Raw genomic sequence first — 14,872 nt, 5'->3', positions numbered from 1 at the left:
TTTGTGTTGAGCACGGCAAAGGGAAGAGACGGGTGAAGCTCCTTGCCTGACAACTTGATTCCTTCTTTTTCGTTCTGTGCCTGTGTTGCCACTGCCACACTGCCAGTTGACCTGATGTCACACCTCTACTATCTACAGAGACGGTACCAGAAAAGCAAGCAGAACGGCAACGGCAGAACAGCGCAAGTTTCTGCAATGCTCGCTTGTGAATCCATCAACCTCTCTTGTTTCATTTAATAAACTCAGGACCTGTTTGGTTCACGGTTTAGGGGCTCTTTTGATTCATAGAATTTTTAAAAGAATTGTATAGGATTTAGATTCTCTGAGAAATTTATAAGAACACATTCTATAGAAATTAATCTTATAGAAAAAATTTAGTGTAAATTTTATACCATTAGGACATACCTAATGAAAATTTTCTTTGCAACAATCAAACACATTCTAGAGAAATTAATCTTATAGAAATTTTTTAGTGTAAATCTTATACCATTAGGACATACCTAATGAAAAAATTCCTTTGCAACAATCAAACACATCTTATCTTTTCATAGGATTTAAATGTGCATGCCCTTTGCCTTTTCTATTCTTATGTTTTTCATATCGTACGCATTAAAGGAGTTCTTATTTGATTCCTAGGAATTTTAGAACGAAGGAATAGAAAAAAGTGTAGGATTAAAATGTTCCGTCTAGTTAAATCCTACATTATTTGAAACTTATATGAAATTTCTTTAAGTAGCATTTGAATCATAGAAAAAAACCAAAGCATTATAACATGAGGTTGAGTTGATAAAAAAAATTCTACAAAACATAGTGCATTGCAATCGTATAGAAAAAGTGCTATGCATTTCTAAGGGTTCTAATTCTATGAATCAAACGTGCCCATAAAAAAGATTCTTAAGGATGAAAATCCTGCAGAATTCCTACGGCATTACTTTGAATCAAATGAGCTCTCAAATTATTTGTGTGGATAATTTGTTGCATGAAATCCTATAGATTTTATTATTATTTTGTAGGATTGATTGTCATAGAATTATTTCATAAGCAATCATTTGAATTAGAATTTATAGAAAATGTAACAACATATCTTTTTAAATAACTTTTGTGTTTTCTGTGGCAAAATCAAACAAATTTTATTTCATATAAATTACTCCTATGGAATTATAGTGGACATTTCATATAATTTTATTTGCACGAATACTTCTCGACTGTCATCAACATCACCAGGCTGGCTCCGGTAAGGGAGCGGTGACAGCGGCACGTCGGCGGCTCGTTCCGGCAGTAGTAGGGGTTGTTAGGTGGTCCAAAAATCCCTATTTAATTTATGTTATGTTTGGAATGCTTTATACTTCTTGTGAACTTATGTAGATTTGGATCTTTCTTTAAATTTTTTTATTCAAACGTGTTCTATCCAAAGTACTACTAGTAGTAGTATACTAGTTCTATCTGGATCCTGGATACTTTTGTTTTGGAAAATCAAATAGTTTCAGGGTTTATTTTGGGATGTCTCCGAGTGGATCTCCTATATAACAACAGGTCCCCGCCGTGCTTCTCGACGCCGTTCAGTCTTCCTCGCTCTTGACCCCGTCGATCTCAGTCCCGTCCTTCCCTCGTCGTCTTCGCTCGCAAGGACCATCAGCCAATGGCGGACGAGACGTACGTCAAGTATGTCGCCTTCGAGGGGCACGACATCAAGACCACCGTCACGTCCTCCGGCACAGCCGTCGAGCGCTGGCTCCAGGAGATCCGCTGCATGTACCGCTGGGTCTACCACAAGCTCATCGTCGGGCTGGACGTGGAGTGGCGCCCCAGCTACAGCCGCGTGCAGAACCCGGCGGCGCTCCTGCAGCTCTGCGTCGGCCGCCGCTGCCTCATCTTCCAGCTCCTCCACGCCGACTACATCCCCGACGCCCTGGCTGAGTTCCTGGCCGACCGCAGCTTCCGTTTCGTCGGCGTCGCCGTGCAGGGGGATGCCAACCTCCTCAGCAAAGACCACCACCTCCAGGTGGCCAACACCATTGACCTGCGCGGCCTCGCGGCGGACAGGATGCAAATGCCCGGGCTCCGTCAAGCCGGGCTCAAGGGCATCGCGAGCGCCGTCATGGGGGTCAACATCGAGAAGCCACGCAACGTGACTATGGGGCCGTGGGACGCCTACGAGCTATCGGAAGAGCAGATCGAGTACGCCTGCATCGACGCCTTCGTCTCCTTCGAGGTCGGCCGGAAGCTGCTCACCGGCGACTACTCTCATGTACACTGCCTTGCCGCTGTCGAGGACTACACTTCTGACGAGGACTACACCTCTGACGAGGACTGAGGTAATGGACGCACGGCGTGGTTCCTGCAAACTCTACCTTCTACCTTTAAGTGCTAGTGCGTTCGTGATCTCGTAGCATTAAGCAGTACTATGGTTTACGAGTTTATGGATCTGTAATGGATCAACGGAAGCAGACAGACATTAGTGTTGATCAGAACTTCCTTGTCTTTCTTTTGCTCGTGCTCAACTATTGATCTGTAATGAAAAACGGAAGCAGACATACATTAATAATGATTAGGACTCCTTTTACTGAACATTTGGGCTGGACCAGTTAATTTTATTCATGTGATGCATATCGGCACTTCTTTCAATTAAGATAGGATGTTTCAAATTTACTATTTGCTCTCAAGGTTTGGCAATTGTTTCTTCACCGAATCTCATTCACCAAATTCTCATTTGAATAACAAGTTATCAAATCTCACTTACCAAATTTGCTACGCACTCTAATCCGTTCACCAAATCAATTTATTTTCTGAACATAAATATAAGATTACAAACCTCACTAAAGAGCAAGAGAAAGCAGAGCTGAGCTGCATAGAACAAGTTCTAGATGGCCATGATTTGCATAGAAGATATGAAGAATATAATTGGAGTCAAACAGGTTGTTTGTTCGGTGACGTACTTGGCTCAAACTTGCTGCAATTGCAATCTGGTTTCCTTTATGCTCCATACCAGTTGATGCTCTCTGGGTGACTCTTCCACCTTTTTATTCTTTCTATCTGGTGGATGCACTTGGGGTTTATGAGCAACGAGCTGTAGATGTTGAATAGTTTTCACCGAGATCATGCTCAAAGGGTTCCCACCGTTAAATCTGATGATCAACAATGGAGGTTTTGTTGCCCACCTCCGGTGACACAGTGGGAACAACATGGGGATGGTATCTTTAGTAATCCGATCCATGAAAATTAATTCACTGCAACGAAAGTATGTTGGAGAAATGTGCTCACCATGATCTATTGGTCTGCCCTTGATTGATAATTATTGTGTGTAAACATAACTATAATGCAATACTGTGGCAGTGATACTAGTTTGGCTCCACAAGTTCACACCACTGAAATGATCCAAGTCCTGACGTTCGAAGCTTTGTGCAGCACAAGGAATAGACCAATAAACCAGAATGAATGATCTCCACTCTAATATGATGGTATGAAAAGTTGGCATACCCACAAATGGAGACCATATTCATATTGGGGGCGTCTCTATATTATTAATCTCTCTCTAGTACAACAAATTTTGACACAGATAATAGTTCATACAATATAATTCTTAGTTGGGTGATGTCATCGAATATCAGTTGCAATTGCAATCCACGTTAAAATGCATAATTGCACGAATCAAAGTGCAATCCACTGGTCTAGCGAATTTTCACTTGCAATCTAATATGTGAATGAACAAATCTCAGTCGCAACTCATGTTGTAACTCATGACTAATACGACTCACGATGCAATCCTATAATCTACAAGATTACAAAGAACTAGTAATGTTAATATAATTAATAGGAAAAAAAATAAAATGGTAGTCTCCCCAAGAAAACGGAATCGTCCTAGAAAATGAAACAGCTTAACCAGGGTGTGTGCCAAATCTTTGGCGTTAATCTCTCCCTTCAAGTTTCGGTAGTAATGGCGTTGAGACACACTCGTGTTGTTAAGAGCATCTTCACCAGCACGCCCCTATAGTGCCTCTACAGCCGCATTAGACTAGTCACAATGGAAAGTATCATACACTAGTATCATGCACATGATACTAGTATGTGGTACCACCTCCACAATGCATAGTATCATAATATGGTATCATACTTATGTCATATTTAATGTTTTATAGAATCTCAATGCAAATATGTTTACATGATGTATTTCTCATGAAGTTTTCTAGGTTTATGTGTCATGATACGGTATCATATTATCATACTACTTTCATCTCTCACCTCATTAATTGATGTGACACATCAGATTTTTGCCAACATGGCATGCATGATACTACTTATGATACTCCCATTGGGGCTAGTCTTAGAGTTGGTGTGTGTAGTCCGCCAGTACTAATGAACTAGATTCAGAAGTGCGCCTTGGCGCACGATCCCGTGAAACTCAAACCGATGTGCACTTTCTATAACCACGATAAAAATTAGGTGAAAAAATAATAATATTTTTTTTAGTTTTATAAAACGAAGCCAATAGGGATGAACTTGGGATAAATAACACAAAATTACAAATGGAGTAGGAAAAAAGTATTTCAGGGACGAGCCTTGGAGCACGTTCTCCGACTTTCACACTGACAAATAATTTGGCAACTGCTATGTTAACCATGTATGAAAATCTAATGTGAGTAGGCGGTAGGGAAGATACACAGAACTTAGTCGTTTAAAAAGGGAAGTACAAAAACGACCCGAACGTTCGGAACCTGGCAACGGGCGAGGTCGACATCTCAGACGTTGATTACCGCCGCGAGATTAGCACGTAATATAGCCAGCAGTCTATACGAATCTTTAATCTGTGTTGGTAAGCTTAATACACATGTGTATACATCCGTGACACGTATGCATACAGGGCTGCTTTAACTGTGATTTCAGTGCAGGGTGCAGAAACATTAAATATTCTTGACTATTATGCACGGTAGGACTTTGTTTTTGTCAATCTGAAGTGAATGGTTCTAATTAAAATAACTAGGTAACATATTAAACATTTGTGAATCAAAGTTTTGAACAGATTTTTTTATCACTTGTGTAGATAGAAAAAAAAAAGTAACGAATTAAACATTTTGATTTTGTACTAGTCTAAATTGAACATTTTGATTTTGTACTAGTCTAAATTGAACATTTTGTGATAATGGTGTAGATTGTCAAAAGTATGGTTTTCTATAATCTAAATTGAACATTTTGTATTAATGTTGCAGATAGTTAAACATGTGATTTTGTCATAGTTTAAATTAAACATTTTGTATTAGTGGTGCAGATAGTGAAAATGTGACACTGTACTAATCCAAATAGAACATTTTGCTTCATTTATATTACAACTCAAATCAAAAGAGAAATAAGGAGAATCTGTACTAATCCGGATAGTGAAAATAATTGTGGTAGAATCCACCAAGAAGTCAAGAACAAGCGCTATTTCTTCACATAACATCCAAATTAGAAAAAAAATTGAGTCAAATAGAGCTCCCAGAGAAGAACATACACATGCATATCTTTCCTGATTCGAGAAACATCAGCACAAGCTCGCGGAAGAGAAGTACGGCTGTAGAGGAGCTCGTGGCCTCGGAGCTTGGCCGGAGGTGCAGGGCGGACAGAGAAGCTCCGCGAAGGAACACGACGGGGGAAGAAGCTTGATGCCTTGAAGCTCTAGGCCGGAGGAGCACCGGTGGCCGGAGAACTAGAGTGGGGGAGGAGTAACACTATCGGAGCAGCTCGCGGCTTTGGAGCTCCGGCGTGGCACCACGGCGGTCGGGGCAGCTCACAGCCTTGGAGCTTGGGCGGAGGAGGAGCGCCAGCGGCCGGCGGTCCTCGAGCAAATCACCGCGACCGGTCGCCCGGCGTTCCGGCGGCCGCGCCCGGTGTTCCCACTGCCGGCGTTCCGGCAGTCACTCGACGGCGTTCCCGTGGCCACACCCGCGCCTGCGGCCGCCGGTCCTCGATCCAATCACCACAGCCGCGGCCGGTGTTCCTGTTGCCGGTGGTCCTTGAGCAGTAGGAATCAGTCGTAGTATTGGCTAACAGGAATGGCCAAAAGGACAAGTCCGTGAGGAGAGAACGACGAACGGCTCTGCGCTGGCTTGAAGCAGCATTGCCATCCCCACGTCCTGCAAGGTGAAAGAAAGCTCAATACTAGATGCGAACGAAATTGAAAGCTGTTGAGCAACGGGAGGCTGAAGAAATTAGGGGCTTGATATGTTAATGCTTGTGAAGTCGTTGCGGACGGCGACGAGAGCTGGAGCGGGTGATGGGAGCGGCGCGGGCCACGGAGGCGGCGAGGGAGTCGCGCGGGGCGGCGAAGAAGAGGATCACGGTTTCAAGGAGGTTGTCGAGCACCTGAGCCGGCGGCGGCGTGGCGTGCGGCCGCTTGGGCGGGGCTTGCGCGGAGGGGAAAATGTGGCGCTGTTTGGGAGGAGGAGGAAGAGGTGGAGAGTGGAGACGAAGGAGAGTTTTGGAGGAGTTAATGCCAACGCGTTGTCAGACACAATTCAATACTCGCAAAATACAGACATATATATGATGGATATACGTATGGTGTCAGCCACCTGCTGCTCTCTAATTGGTCAAGTTTCATCCTCGCGCGTACCCGGGTTCCGTTAGCTATTTTCGAGTACAAAAACAACTTAGCACGAACGAGCTTACAAAAGCAATATCCACAAAGTTGCACAAGGGGACTTGCAGCGGGAACCTAATTCGTATGTACATGTCAATTACAAAGGAAGGACAGTCTTTAGAGGACACGACATAGCTGATAAAATTGTCTTCCACACTGATTAATATTTTGTAAAAAAATATATTTTTCAAAAAAGGAACAAAGAGAATGTAGTTGACTTAATTACTGGGACCAGCACAAAATTAGACAGATCAATTAAGTAATACAAGCCAATAATAAGTAGTAATTAGTAATAAATAGACGTAAAGAAAATATAGAGAAATATATTGTATATTTTTTTTGAGATAAAAACAATGCTTTATTAAAGCATCGCGAGCCGCCTCATTAAAAACCTTCCAGTCCCCTTCGGTACCCTGGTAAGGAAAAGAGTGCGTCAGAAACTCGCTGCTCAGTGATTACAGGTTCATTACAATCAGCAAGAATATTACTCCTAAGACCCTCTGGTCCTGTAAACCAGACATGCCAGCCCAAAGCTCTAGACACTGAGCCTCTCGCCAGACAATGTGCGTCGCCATTTGACCTCCTCCCTTCATGAACAAACTGACAAACCTGGAAGTCACTTCTCCTAGCCCACAACTCCTGGACTACATGTCCATACAAGCCTTTACCTTCTCCTGCAATGCTACGGATGACATTCAGACAGTCCGACGCCACTCGGATACGTTGTACCAGGAGATCAGCTGCTAACGCCAGCCCCTCCCTGCATGCCATTGCCTCCAAGCTCTCAGGATCCGACACCCCCTGTAGGACCACAACGGAGGCGCCCAAAAACTGCCCCCCTTCATCACGAGCAACGGCCGATATCGCCGCAGCTGGGAAATTCTTCGAGACTGCCGCATCGACATTCACCTTGACATGGCCAGGGGGCGGGGGTAGCCACTTTGGCCCGCTGATCGACCCCGCCGGCAAGGTCCTCGGAACAGGCTCCGCGATCTGAAGCTCCACTTTGAACCTCTCAATGAAACAATGCGTCGAGAACGGGCTCTGAAACTGCCCTTCGTGAATAATTTTACGCCTAGCGTGCCACAGAGCCCACAGCGTGATCACGACCCTGGTCGACTCCTCGTGAGAAAGATCTTTCATCATCGCTTGTAACCATCCGCGCGCGTGTGGCTCATACAGGTGTTGCACATAATCGCTGATCTCCACCGGCGCTAAACCCCACACACTTCTTGCATGGTGGCACTCAATGAGGGAGTGTCGCCACGAATCTGTCTCGCCACACACACACAGGCACTCTGTGGCGCCATGTTACGACGCTGGAGGACATAGAAGCGGTAGCATAATCTTCAATGACAAGCCCATTCTGGCTATAGTTTTTCAGTATTTTCCTTTCACTCAGAACCATATATCTTGTGCTCTGACTGTTATTTGATTGGGAAGTTGCAGTTTCTTCAGCATGTCCTGGAGCATGGAACATGACCTGGATCATGACATTGGTTAGAATTTTGACAACCTCCATTTAACAGCTGGCTGTTGAGTAACAACAAAGACAATATTCATGTGATATCATACCGTACGGTAGTCAAGAGCAGCACAATATCGTGTTGAATGGGTAAAAAAAGGTTGGCAACAGTCTATTTTACAAAACATGCATGAGGACGGGAAGAAACATAGTGATGTTTTACTGACATACTTAATTTCGAAGGATAGACCACTTCATCCAGATATGGTTCTTAAAAGCTAAAGCAGGAATATAAGAGACAATACGTATACACAAGTAGCGCAAAACCTATTACCCATATTCTGGATCATATAAACTGGGAAATTGATCTTCAGTACGGTGTCAAGCGGGGCAGGATGCGGGACAAATCTCTTCACTAACACTGCTAATTTTGCATCAGTTACAGGTTCAGTTTGCTCTAGTTTTGATTATGCGGGACACCGCTTGACACCCTACTCTTGATGGAAAAGAGACTCCAGGATATGTATCTATTGTATGGGGCATCTCTGAAAGATAGGTTTAGATATATGTACCTATTGTCTGGAGCATCTGTGAGAGATGGGGATATCAAATAAAACATTTCTGCATTTAAGGTACCTTGTATTGAAATTTCTATCAAGAATAGAACAAATTATTTATATATTGGGTTGGTAGATCGACAAACGTCAGCTACTTAATGCCACCCTAGGTTTGAATGTGAACTAAATAATTTTTGCACTACATACAGATAGTTAGTATGGTGATTATTTATAACAACTCTCCAAAATAAAGGGAGTGGCAGTGAAAGAGGGAAAGACTATAATAGTCATATATCTGAATTAAATGAGAGAACAGAGGATGAAATAGTGGAGTTGACATCTGAAAACAAAACATATACACACATGGTTGTGAGATAATCTCACCGATAGATGGTATGCTTTCAAAATTTGACAATGAAATGCTTCAGTCCCACAGGATACTGAAAACCAACACTTACCCTGTAAAAAAATAGTGCACCTACTCAAAAACTCCGTAAGTCTAACTAATAGGTCAATCTTGGACGACTGGATATATGGGAACAAAGAAGAAATACAGTTGCGGAGATTTATCATTCCCAGTTCAAGCGGAGAAATCCTGTGATATGCTTCTGAAATATCTATGTAAGGATTACATGATTAACCTGAGAAACAAAAATCAAGTTAAACAAAGAAGGATTGAGAGCATGACCATCTGTGTAGTTTTCCTATCCTAACAAAAACGAAAACAGATAACTAAACCAGAACTTATTTCAGATCACGGCAAAAGAAACAACATCAAAATCATAAAGCATATCTAAAAACAAAGGAGAACATTGAATAATAATAAATATACAAGTGAGTTGAAGGTATCCTTTTGCCCAAAAGTCCATCTGATCCGCTAGCCAAGAACAGCAGGAGCTGCAGACAAATCCTAACGGCATTGGCAACCAGAAGTGTTTTTGATTGATGTAAATTGATATGGTCAAGTGATTTACTTTTCAGCCTATCAGTAGAAGCTTTTAGCTCATAACCAAGAAAACAAGCTGAATTTCAAATCGGTGAAATCCACCCTTTTAAGCAACCTGGTATTTTTCTGACGTAAAGTTAATAGGATCACAGTTCATATACATGACAGATGGGTTTAGTTTTAGTGGACATCCAAGTTGGATATATACAGACTGAACTCCTATTCTCATTTCCCCTTCAGGTCAGAAATGGCGTTGTCTATGTACCAATTGGTCACAATTCTATGTCAGCTAAATTAAAATGGAACAAGAAAATATAATTTCAATCCCCTTTACTTTTGAACTCAGAATTATGCAAGAAAGCGCACGCTCAAAAAATAACCAAGCATTAGTGGGCAGACAATCATGGCATCATCACATATAAGTATATACACCAATAGCATCTATCTCCGTAGGAAAGAGAGCAAGCACCACACGTGAAATTGCATGACTGATACAACTGTTCTGTAGGTTCCCTCATAGGCTACACCAACATATTTCAGACACAGAACAATGGTGAAGAACAGTTTTAAAATCTTACGAATCCAGTGGTCTCAAATTATTTAAGTCATGGGTTTGGCATATGCCTCTAGAAACAAAAATGGCCGTTGCAGATGACCCCTACTGAATTGGGATGCACAAGCAACATTATTGCGTAATCAACATCAAAAGAATTAGAAATCTAACCCCAGTGAATTGAATGTGTGCACGTGCAAATGAAGTATCAATGCGGAGTTGATTGTTTGAGCATCCATACTCTCTTACCCACAGACCAAAAGGTCAAGAAATGTAACCTATGATTAGAAAAATGGCTGAAGCATCCACTGGAGTGAATGGACAACGAGTCAGCGTATTCGTATGTCTCTGCGTTGCGATATTACTTTATGGCTGTGTGGGCCAATGAGGGGGGGGGGGGGGGGGGGGGATTGGAGGAGGCGCCAGCTGCCATGCATGGCGGAGTATCTCGGACCTGCATCTCGGTTGACATCAGATCACACGTGTGTTGTTACTCGTTACCTTTTAGACCAATCGGTCCAAATAATTCATAATAAAATGCATGACAGTTTTGCAGGTCACACAGATGAGTGCTTTGCAGGTCACACGGATTCTAAGCAAAGTTGCACAAATGAATCAAACCCTTTTTAGTCAAAGAACCAAAATTTCCAGCGATATCAGAGTATATAATAGTGCAAAGATGAAATTTGGCAAGTAATAGCTTCTTAGAAAGAAATGCCATGGAAGTAAATATAATGGGATAGTAAGAGAAAGGTAAACACAAGAAAATTAGTAACTGTGATCATGCTTAAATAGACTTCGAAATATAACAGAAAATAGAAGTAAATCTAATGGAGAATTAAGAGAAAGCTAAATTATGTCAGGTTTGCAGTCATACATAGCAGCAGACACCAATTGTGGAGAGAGAACCAATTAACTAAAGGAAGAAGTCTAGATGCGAAATTCAGATCGATTAAAAAGCTTACAATTGCAGAGTATATAAAAGTTTGATTGCTGAAAAACATTGCATGTTGGTGTGCAGCTAGTGTTCATAATTTAATTTATAAGAGACGAAAATTATAGTACCAGAGAGAACATATACCTAGGTGTACAGTAGAAGAGGCAAGTGTGCTTGAGTTTCCGTGACGGCCGCCGGCTCCATGATGGCATTGCAGCACACCTTTTCTGCACTGGCCTACCACAAGCGCAAGACCAGAACACCATAGAGCCACCTACGACCAAGTTGTATAACTTCAGCAACAAAATCATTCATAACAACGGAAGATGTGACCCGTGTCCACTATCTTGAAACATCCAAGACCTTGCAAGTGATCCAAAGCCAAACAGGCGCCCCAAAAGAATGTGGTTAGCTTCCTATACAAGAATGAATATTCAAAAGTTAAGTTGGCTCACAAAAGGACATGAGAAACGTGCAGATAACCAATATGCAAGTTACCGGTCCTTTCACTGAAGCTGGATATTCTAACAAAATGGGTATCAACTTCATATCTGCTTTCCTTTGACCAAGGCAAATATTTATTAGAACCTGAACCTACAAAACAGAGTCAAAAAAGAAAAGAAAATAATAGCGGATTAGTTCAAGAACTCAATTATGAAGAAATACTAAACTATAGGTAAGCTGCCTATTCGTCACTCTGTAGAGGCACTAATTATATTTCTCTTGTTGGTACTATCAAAAACTGGGTTTCATATGAACAAAAGAAAATCAATCTGTTGGAAACTTTCACTTATGACCTGGTCTATTTCAGCAACAGGCTGGGTGCAAGCTAGTATGCCTTTCTAATTATCAATTTTTCTTGTTTTAAACTTTTACATTAAGATATTTGCTTTTGATCCATAATAAATAAAAATCTAAGAAATAACCCAGTCTTACTTCAAGGTACATCACATCCCAGTATTCTGAATCTTAAGAAAGAAGCACATGACAACCCAGTATTACTTCAAGGGGCACCACTGGTAGAGAGCACGCAGGTAGATAACGTTCCGTCTCCTTTGAACGATCTTTCATATTTGCATGAAATTACTGAATGAAGGTCAAAAAATACAACCAATCAGCAAAGCATAGTTTTAAGCCATGTTGTGACAATGCAAAGTCAACCCGAAGCATTCGACTGCTTTCCAATTATTATGAACTCAATAGTGTTAATCGGCTAGATTTCAAATACTAAAAACAGAGTAAAAACCAAACATTTGAGCATAGATGAAATTTCATAGATCAAGAAAAGATTATCATAAACAAATTTATTAGAACCATCTTAAAGCCTTATAGTATAGTTTAACATCACGTGTTAATTTAAAATATCCATGTCCTTTGACTAACCTAAAGCACAGTCACCGTCAAACTAAAAATGATTATATGTATATCTGGCATGAATCACAGAGCCGAGAAAGCACCAGAGATGCCTTTCTCAATTTCACGGATAAATGCACTTAATTGCAGTACATATGCTCTGCAAGCTTTGAACAACAATACCATGTTTTGCCAAATACAATGATACCAGACACCTGATAATTAGAATTGATCCTTAAAGAACCTCAAACTATGGATATAAAGGAGCCTCTAATATCTGCAGTAGATAATATTTACTAAAAGCACATACGCGCTAAACAATGATTAACTGAAAAAGATATTCTTCTTCTAGTTACTCTCACGATGAGAATAATCCATATATTCAATGAGACCTTTCACTACTACCAAAATAAATTTAGTAGTGAATTCTTAAAATAATAAAATGCATATAATAGTTTCACTGGACCACACTCTAAAGTAGAGTATTTTTGTATTTCAATGTCTCATACTACAATCATTTTTGCAGCATGTTATGACCAACCGTATAACCATCAGATCTTTTATATTTAGATTTCTTCCAGATTCTCTTACGGTCGTTCTTTTATGTCAAAAAGCAAACCTTTCACGTCACTCAAGTTCCCACAACCGATTGTAATATAGCATGGTGATATGCAAGAAAGGTGGAGGTACAACAGTAATGTAAGCATTGAAAAAAGAAATGCGATCCTCGAGTCTTTGCACTGTTCTTATAGTTTTTACCTCAACATCCATCTGAAAGATCATCTGACATAGAACAGATCTGGTATGCAGATTGCAATTGTCTGTAGTAAGTCCCCGCGGAGCAGGGGCATCTGATAATTAATTGCACTGTTATGGTCGGTTTGACCTATACGCGCAGGAAGCCCATTAGTGGCTAGTTGTGGGCTTAGCCCAAGTAAATTAGGGGCTTAGCCCAAGTAAATTAGGGTTTCGAGGAGGCCGTCCTCCTATATAAACACTTGTATCCCTTCGAGATTAATCGGACAATAATTCAGTATCATTATCGTCTCGTCTCTCGAAGGGAGACGGGAGATCCCGGCGCCGCCGCACCCAACCCTAGCCGCCGCCTCCTTCCTCCGCCGACGGCGCCCAGCCGCCGGCGCCGAGCTCTCCAACCTCTCCGCCCTCACTTCCACCCTTACAACCTCCGCCCTAGACCCGGTAGAACCCTAGCCTCTACCACTTTGGTATCAGATTGCCTAGGTCTCATGGGCTCCAACAGCCCCCCCGTCGACACCATCGCCGCCACGTCCACCGCCGCCACCAACACCACCCCCGCCGCCATGACCCGCGCCCACGCGCTGCAGGGGGCCGCCGTCGCCGCAACCGGAGACCAGGCCGCCGCCGTTCCCACGGGCCTCGACCTCCTCCCCGCTACCTTGGCGGACCTCGCCGATAGCCTCTGCGCCATCCGCTTCGAGCTCGCGGAGATCAAGGCCGGCCAGCACCCGCCGCCCGCACCGGCCGCCGTTCCACCGCCGCCCCCACCGGCCGCTGTTCCGCCGCCGCCCCCACAGGCCGCCGCTCCGCCGCCGCCCCCACCGGCCGCCTCCGCCGCCAGCAATGGCCGGCCCGCGTGGTGGCCGCCGTCGCCCTCGCCGATCCCCACATGGACCGACACGTCGCCCGTCTACACTCATACTGCGGCGCGGACGACGGTTCAGCAGCCCGCCCACCGCCCTGGCGGTCCTGGCGGGTTTACGGGCCCCTTCGCCGCGAGCACGTCCTTCAACCCGGGCCGCCAGGAGGGCGCTTCCGAGGTTCCGCCTTTGGCACAGCAGCCGCCCCGCTTCACTAAGCTGGAGTTCGCCACCTACGACGGCGCCACCGACCCCCTGAACTGGCTGAACCAGTGTGAGCAGTTTTCGGGGCAGCGGACGCTCAGCACCGACCGCACATGGATCGCCTCCTATCACCTACGGGGCGCCGCGCAGACTTGGTATTACGCCCTCGAGCAGGACGAGGGCGGGATGCCGCCCTGGGAGCGTTTCCGCGACCTGTGCCTCCAGCGGTTTGGGCCGACCCTCCGTGGCAGCCGCCTCGCTGAGCTGGGACGCCTCGCCTTCACCACCACGGTCCAGGACTTCGCCGACCGCTTTCAGGCGCTCGCGTGTCATGCCCCGGGCGTCTCGGCACGGCAACGCGCCGATCTCTTCGTCGGCGGCCTCCCCGACTACATCCGCGTCGACGTCGAGATGCGCGAGCCGGCGGACCTGCAGACGGCCATGTACTACGCACGAGCCTACGAGCAGCGCGCTTTCGCCATGCAGCAGGTCTACGCGCAACGTGGCAGCGCTCGTCCCGCGCCCCGACCCTCCCCGACACCCACCGCCCCGCCGCGCCCCGCACCGGCCGCTGCGCCCGTAGGCCTTCCTGCACCGACTCGCCCCTTCAAGCGGCTGACGGCTG

At 44.2% G+C, this 14,872-nt stretch overlaps 1 protein-coding gene and 2 long non-coding RNA genes across 3 annotated transcripts; 1 reads left to right on the top strand and 2 right to left on the bottom strand.

Annotated features, from left to right (window-relative positions):
- The first annotated feature begins 1,639 nt into the window (after positions 1–1,639).
- On the top strand, positions 1,640–2,314 carry LOC124653967 (Werner Syndrome-like exonuclease). Its single transcript, XM_047193018.1, has one exon. It carries the CDS (start codon positions 1,640–1,642, stop codon positions 2,312–2,314), a length of 675 nt encoding a protein of 224 aa, XP_047048974.1.
- A 5,625-nt stretch (positions 2,315–7,939) lies between these two features.
- On the bottom strand, positions 7,940–9,919 carry LOC124686932. Its single transcript, XR_006998009.1, has 2 exons — positions 8,999–9,919; positions 7,940–8,096 (listed from the first exon to the last, which is right to left on the bottom strand). It is a non-coding gene; the product is annotated as an uncharacterized LOC124686932 (long non-coding RNA).
- A 1,705-nt stretch (positions 9,920–11,624) lies between these two features.
- LOC124686925 lies at positions 11,625–13,292 on the bottom strand. Its single transcript, XR_006998007.1, has 3 exons — positions 13,184–13,292; positions 12,008–12,157; positions 11,625–11,665 (listed from the first exon to the last, which is right to left on the bottom strand). It is a non-coding gene; the product is annotated as an uncharacterized LOC124686925 (long non-coding RNA).
- Positions 13,293–14,872: the final 1,580 nt, after the last annotated feature.

This window comes from Lolium rigidum, chromosome 1 (genome assembly GCF_022539505.1).
Source record: "Lolium rigidum isolate FL_2022 chromosome 1, APGP_CSIRO_Lrig_0.1, whole genome shotgun sequence".
Lineage (NCBI taxonomy): Eukaryota > Viridiplantae > Streptophyta > Magnoliopsida > Poales > Poaceae > Lolium > Lolium rigidum.
The sequence above is the reverse complement of the archived record's forward strand: the minus strand, read 5'-3'. Positions and strand labels throughout refer to the sequence as shown.

Excerpts from the sequence above, each read along its gene's own strand:
- LOC124653967 (XM_047193018.1), top strand. The coding sequence starts at position 1,640 with ATGGCGGACGAGACGTACGTCAAGTATGTCGCCTTCGAGGGGCACGAC.